This window comes from Moesziomyces antarcticus, assembly GCF_000747765.1.
Source record: "Moesziomyces antarcticus DNA, scaffold: scaffold_v10111, strain JCM 10317, whole genome shotgun sequence".
NCBI lineage: Eukaryota > Fungi > Basidiomycota > Ustilaginomycetes > Ustilaginales > Ustilaginaceae > Moesziomyces > Moesziomyces antarcticus.
In genome coordinates, this window is record NW_014638899.1 from 1 (window position 1) to 6,949 (window position 6,949).

The window sequence follows — 6,949 nt, forward strand, 5'->3', positions numbered from 1 at the left end:
CAGCAGCAGCAGCAGCAGCAGCAGCAGCAGCAGCAGCAGCAGCAGCAGCAGCAGCAGCAGCAGCAGCAGCAGCAGCAGCAGCAGCAGCAGCAGCACGAAGATACCAGAGAGCTTCCGGCTGAGCTGCCCGCCAAGCTGCCCCAGACTTTCAAGGACTCGGCGCGCGGTGACGCTCGCAACGACGATGAAGCTCGTCCGGCTTCGCCCGATTTCGACGGCTACCGCCCACCGCGCGAGACGCGTCCCGGTCAGCTGCCGCCCACTTATTCAGGCGCACAGACCCAGACCGCCACTGCTGCCGTGCCGGCTGCACTCACCCCTGCAGGTCCCGCCGGCGCCGTGGCTCCCGTCAGCCTCGCCGCAGCCGAGCCGCTTGTCAACCGAGCCCCGGTTGCCGCACCGCAGACGGCAACGCTCGTCTCGAACGACGCGCACGCAGCTCCTGCAGCCGTTGTGCAGCCCACATCGCAACCGGCTGCAGCAACCAGCCCAACTGCCCAACAACCCACACACGCGCAGGAATCTTCGCTCGCCTACCTCGGTGCGTCCAGCACATCGCACGCCACTTCTCCCACCGTGGCATCTGAGCCCGCTGCCGCCCGTGCTGCCCCTGTCTTTGGTCCTTCCGGCAGGGGCGCACAACAGACCACCTCGGACGACGTGCGCGGTGCCAGGCGCGAGTCCCTGCCCACCAACTACGACGAGAGTGCGTTGTTCTACATGGCTTCCATCTCCGATCAGCTTCCTGCCGCGACCGCACAGCCCGTCGTCATGTCGGGTCCCAGCCGCGCCGTGGTCACCAAGGAGAGCTCGCTCGCTTCGCGTCCGCAGAGCCTTGCGCCCGCATCGGGCACCACCTCCGCCATCCAGTCCGAGAGCACGCACACCACCCGTCTGTCGTCGGACCAGGCACAGGCAGCCAATGTGGCGGCACCGGCGCTCCCGGCCACCGCTGCAGTGGTGCCTGCGCAGGACCACCACGTCAAGCCAGTCGACCAACCCGTGTCGAAGGCAAACCAGACGGCCGACGACTCGATCAACGACGATGCGCTCGCGGCGTACTCGTTCTTGGAGCAGCCGCCCTCGCCGGCGCTTCGCACCGCCGAGCTCGCACCTCGCTCCACGGACGCCGAACGCAGCCCCGTGCCTTCCGTTGCCGCACCCATCGTGACGCAGACGGCGCCAGTGTCGACGAACGGGACGTCGAGCTTCGACACTCGCCCTGCGGCTGTGCAGTACCCGTCGACGTTTGGACAGAACAAGCGGGCTGCCGAGCGCAAGTCGATCGCTCAGATGCAGGCGCAGGCGCACCAGGAGGCGCTCTCCAAGCCTGGCCGTGCTGGCGGCGCCAAGCCCAAGGGCCTGCGCCGTCCCGGCTGGGTCGACGACAGCGAGGAAGAAGAGGACGAGGAGGAGGATGACGAAGAGGATGACGATGCCGCCGATGCTGCGCAGGCAGGCTCGGGTGTGGCTCAGCGTGCCGGTGCAGGAAGCGCGGTGCGCTCGGCGGCTAGCTCGAGCCGCGGCGCACCCGGCACCGACTCGCCCGTCAACCTCGCCGACTCGGTGGGCAGTCTGGGCCGCAGCCACGACGCCGCTGGGCAGGCTGGAGCTCCGGGTGCCTTCCCTCGCTCGGCGTCGGGCTACGGCGCGAGTGTGCTGGGCGGTTCGCGGAGTGCGTCGCCGGGTCAGTCGCCCGCGCGGGGCGGCATGACGCATCCGTCCATCCAGGCGTACCAGCGCCAGTCGATGTTCAACACGCACCTTGCGGCTGCTCACGGCGACGATGGGCGCTCGCACACGCCGCCGCAGGCCCCGCAGGGTCCGATCGTGCGCGACCGGCAGACGTTCCTGCAGCTCAACCCGGAGGAGCAGCCTGGTGCGATGACCACGGTCTTTACGCCGCACGGTCTCGTGCAGGCAGGTGCGCAGGACAAAGCTGAGCGCTCGGCCAAGGCGCAGGAAGCCGAAGCGCGTGCGATGGGCAGCCATCTGGTCAACGTGCCCAACAAGCCTCCGCCTCCGCAGGCGGGGTTGTTGGGAGCCATTACGGCGCACGAGCGCGACCGCAAGGGTGCGGGTGGATTCGGTGCGACGCTTACCGAGCGCGAACGCGAGCGTGTGGCAGCCGAGCGTCGACAGCGCGACGAAGATGCGGCGCGGCAGCAGGCGCAGCAGATGCAGCAGGCGCAGATGCAGCAGATGGCCTACTTCAACCCCATGATGTACCAGCAGATGATGATGTCCGGCATGATGTCCGGCATGCCCGGCATGCCCGGCATGCCCGGGATGGGGATGATGGGCATGGGTATGCCAGGGATGAACTTTGGCGGCAGCCAAATCGGCGGCAGTCAGATGGCGGGCGGGTTTGATCCTATGATGGCTCAGCAACAGGCGATGCAGGCGGCGCAGATGGCGTATATGAATGCGCTCCAGCAGGCGCATGAAGGCTCGGTGGTGGGACATGGATCTCCGGGGCAGGCGCCGGCGAGTGCAATGGGCATGCAGATGCCGTTTGCAGCGAGTCCGCACATGAGCATGATGGGCGCGCCCTATCCCGGGTTTGTGGCGCAGTCGGGGGTGGGGAACAGCGAGTATAATGCCGCCAACAGCCCGTCGCAGAGGCCGAATAAGCCCAGTGGGCAGAACTAGGCTGCCTAGCCCACGGGGACTTGGCACTGTCGGTGTGGCCGGCGCAGAATTCCCGATGCCCGAGATTAGCAACGATGGACGCTCGAATGGAAAAATATTATCGGTTCGCGCTTGGGTTGGCGTGTGGACTTGAAGAAGCGAGACTTGAGGGGGGTGACGATTGAGGGCATTGGTTGGTCGGTGTGGCGCTGTGGTGGCCGAGTCCGGTATGGGCGGTGTAGTGAGCGATTGCAATAGCTCTGCACAACTGCACCCCGGGTGGGGAAGTAGGCATGCATGGACGCTCGTCCGGCTGCAATTGCTATCGGCTCGCCACCACCTTGCGAGCGGCCGAGAAGCAGCAAGCAAGGACGCTTGAATTGAAACGCGAGGTTGGGTGCGTGTGCCGAGTTGCATGTCGCGTATGATGGCACAACTCGTGCTTGCAACGCACCCGAAGCCGACCAACTGTAGGCACGGACAATCTGCACTTGAATAGGGGTTTTTTTTTTCCCATCATTGTCGCGGGGAGTCGCGAGGTTGAGTGCGTGTAGTGGGGACCAAGCCACACTTGTTGTGATGTTCGAGTGCATAGTAGGTGCGTGGCTGTCTCGGTTTGATGGTGCGGTCGGATACGGGCGGTGTAGCGAGTACGATGGTGCAACCAGCGCGTCGCCAAGGCATCAAGGTCGAAACTAGGCTGGCTTACAGATACATGGCACTGTGCGAATGCGCGGCACAGATTTGGCAAGGTCAGAACCAAAGATCGATGGACGCTTGAAAGCAAGCCGGGTTGCTCGCCTCACAGGCGACGCAGCGAGCGCCACCAGCCTGTCGCCCAGAACCAAGCATCGATCGACGTCTGAATGGAGATGTTAATGTCACATGGGTATGATGGAACCCACCATCTTGTGTCGGCGCCAACCAAGCCCGCCCGACTTGAGGCAACGATGTCCTCTCGAGTCGTTCTTTCTTGCTTGGATTTGCGGGCGCTTTGGACATGCATCGGTGCGGTCGTGAGATGGCTGCGTCGGCACAACGTGAACGGCCCCACGACGACAGCTTGTACGGCGAACCTGTGACTGGAAGATGCTGGTCGAAGCGCGGAGCTGGACCACTCGCGCGCCGATCAATGGTGACCTGAGCTGTGACCGACGCGAGGCCCAGACTGACGAGTTGGCGCGATTCGAGGCGACGAATTGTTTCGATACGCTGGCTCTAGCTCTGGCGCACAAGGTCCGGCTGTCCAGCTCGCTTCCGCCGCCACCAACACCGCCCACAGTATGTGATGAATGCGATTCTCGACAAGTGCACCGGGCTCGAATGAGAGACAACCATGGTGTCTCGTCGCGATTTCATCACCATGGCTTTGTGGAGCTCTAGTGGGGTGCAAAGCGATCCTCTGCTCCTACGGCCGATGTGGGCGGTCGGAGAACCAGGTCTTCGGCGCACACCTCTGACGCGCGCCGACACATCAAGCTGCCCGCCTCTTGCGCGCTCGAGTGAAACGCCGCGTGGCGACAGCCAATACACATACGGCTGAATGGTGCGATTTGGAACCATCAGCCGTGCACGCAGTGTGAGCAAATCCAAGCAGTTCTCATCAAGAAACATTGCGTCGTGAGCCTATTCGGAATCGCCTGCCCGAATCATAAAGTCTGCCGGTAAAAGCGGAACGTGTTCGAGAAGCGACCTGAGCAGCCTAATCCAGGCGATCCCTTCATGCTACCCAAGATCTTGGCAGCGACTGCTTGCGCAACGAGAGTGTGATTGACGTCAAGCTGGTAAAGCAGCTAGCTTGGCACGAGAGCGCAAGAGCCGGGCGAACAAAGCGTCAAGAGTCGCAAAAAGGGGGCCACCTTGTGGGGATCAGTGCCACGATGTTTCTAACAAGGTGTTCGCCAAGAGCCTCTGCGAAGCGAGATGGAACGAGCAGGTGCAGCAATCAGCCTCAACAAGGCTCCAATACAGACCTCGCAGCAAACTCCAAAGACGAGCAGATCCAAGCCCTCGGCAGCGTTCCGCTCAAAGCTTGGGCAAGGGTGGTCTCCGTGGGCACGCGCGCATATGCCAGCTCATAAACGAGCGCCTCACAAGTGTTGTTCACGCAGCCGCAGGTCGCCTAGCGCAAGCTCGCAGGCCTACAAGGCTGGCTCGATCGCACCTGAAATAAGCTAGGCCTTCATCAAGCTTACGACGCGGCCTTGAGGTTCTTTCTCGGAACGTACTCGTGGCGTACGGAAAAGGCCATGTCGGACAAGCACTCCCTCGAGCCTTTCGAGAAGCTTACCTCTGATTTCCCCACCACAGTATCTCGGCACGGTCAATGCCGAAGACAAGCTCTCTACCCGCGTGTCAAAGGATACTGGAACGAGCCCAATCAGCCAGCTGATGGCAAAGAAGCTCCCCTCAAAGCGAACGTTAAAAAGGTGTCTCTCCCGGCCCCCGCTCAGACACATTACACAACCTCTTGCGCAGGCACTCTCAAGCTTTCGTGGCGACAGTGTTGAAACGAGGTGCAAAGGGCTTCCTCTATGGAATGGTCTAGTGTACAATGTGTAACCACGTCTGACCGTGACGAATCGAAGCGTTTCGGGACATCTCTATTCTGGTACGCGAATGCTAGGACTTCCACGCCGCGAGCGTGACGAATCCCTTGTCGAAGCGCTTCTCGAGGCTGAGGATCGTCCAGGCGGCATCGGAGGCTTGCCACTCGTGCAGAAAGTCGGCGAGCGAGTGGTGGCTGCGCATCTCGCACGCGACGAGCACGAGCGTATGGTTGGGCGTAGTAAAAGCATTGATCGTTGCGACCAACGCCGGAAAGAGCGCGGGGTTGTAGATGCAATCGCAACAGATGATCAAGTCGACCACGGCGTCACCGGCGTTGTTGGTGGAGTGCAGTCGATTCAAGATGTCGCTCTTGCGGATCTGGAGCGTATGCGAGGAAGGTGGGTTGTGGAAATCGAACCAGTCGAGTGCAGCCGTATGCACCCCGGGTAGGGCGTCTGTATTCTTGTCCAATAGCGCCACCAGATCGTGCTGGTCCGTCGCCAACCACGTCTTGCATACCGGTCCGACCAAAGCAGGCAATGCGCCCGTCCCCGCACCCAGCTCGAGCACACTCGCGTCCCTGAGCGCTGCGAGGTCGAAGAGCGCCCCGGTGCGAAAGCGAATCGCCAATTCGACCGTGGAGCGCCAGAGCACACTACCCGTATTGCCCTTGGTCGAGCGCAGGCTCGTCACGTCCTGATGCACCACGATGGCGCCCGACAAATTGCGCGCACTGAGCGCCGATTTCCAGCGCTGGCCATCGATGGCGACGTAGATGCGGTCCGCCGAGTGGTTGACGTAGCCCAGCCCGCCGTCGTGCTCGGCCTTGGCGTGGAGCGTGTAGAGCAGAAAGATCTCCTCGTCCACATCGGCCACCACGCGCGCGGGGCGTACGTGCAGAAGCGCCGACGGACACGCAGGAAGATCCTCATCGCCGTCGTCCGAGCCGTCGCAGCTCGTGCGTGGTGTGGAGCCCATGATGGCCGCCATGGTGGCAAGAAGCTTGCCGCTCGCAAAGTTGACGTCTCAGGGTCCAAACCCTGAAAACCTGGCGAGGAAACGACCTCACATGGCCAAAAATGTGAATGCAAGCGCAAGATGTGAGATTCTAGCAAAAGGTGCCGGATGTTAGGTCGGTGCGAAGAATGTGCGGAGACCCGCAAAAAGCAGGGCGCCACGAGGGATCAGCGCGGCTGGCTCGATCTGGAGAGCCATGCGAGGAGGCTGTCGTGACTTAGCGTAGCGAGGCGTCGATCCCGAGCTGCTTGCGCGCGAGCGCCATTCCAGCTTGAATGACGGCGAGCTGCGTTGAGAAGAACCGATGGCCGCCAGGCGGGGTCGAGCAACTGGAGTGCAGAAACGGAGCGTGGGGGAGGGCTCAGGCACGTCAACGTCACCAAGAAATGCAGCGCGGAGAGATCAAGACAAACTTTCTTATCGATGCCGCCGCCATCTTGGGCGAGACAAGGTGGCCGTCCGGTATCGGCTGCTGACACCGACACCGACTCCGAAGCGTTGATCAGCTGCGCACATCGTCAACGCGCGTCGATCGATACCCGGGCTCCAAGCTCGAGGCTCGAGGCTCGAGGGTCGAGGGCGAGTTGGAGGATTGCGGCCGGGGAATTGACGTTTGCAGGCCCACATGCCTGTCTGGGCCTGTCGAGGCTGCATGGCAGCTGCGCATCGATGCGCGATGCGGGCGGGCGGAAATTTTCCAGAGCGCGGTCAATTGGGCACGGGAGCCAGGCACGCTCTGTGTGTGTGTGTG

General features: G+C 62.5%; 2 protein-coding genes across 2 annotated transcripts, besides 1 other annotated feature; both read right to left on the reverse strand.

Moving 5' to 3' along the window:
- Nucleotides 1-2,652: a sequence feature (In-frame stop codon was detected at splice-junction site;~hypothetical protein).
- Nucleotides 2,653-5,253: 2,601 nt separating this feature from the next.
- Nucleotides 5,254-6,159, reverse strand: PAN0_111d6750 (CMP/GCMP deaminase family; the record flags this gene model as incomplete). The annotated part of the gene is made up of 1 exon (XM_014797824.1): nt 5,254-6,159. The coding sequence occupies one exon, from the start codon at nt 6,157-6,159 to the stop codon at nt 5,254-5,256; it is 906 nt and encodes a 301-aa protein (XP_014653310.1).
- A 256-nt stretch (nt 6,160-6,415) lies between these two features.
- PAN0_111d6751 (uncharacterized protein) lies at nt 6,416-6,825 on the reverse strand (the record flags this gene model as incomplete). The annotated part of the gene is made up of 2 exons (XM_014797825.1): nt 6,416-6,527; nt 6,722-6,825. The coding sequence occupies 2 exons, from the start codon at nt 6,823-6,825 to the stop codon at nt 6,416-6,418; spliced, it is 216 nt and encodes a 71-aa protein (XP_014653311.1).
- Nucleotides 6,826-6,949: the final 124 nt, after the last annotated feature.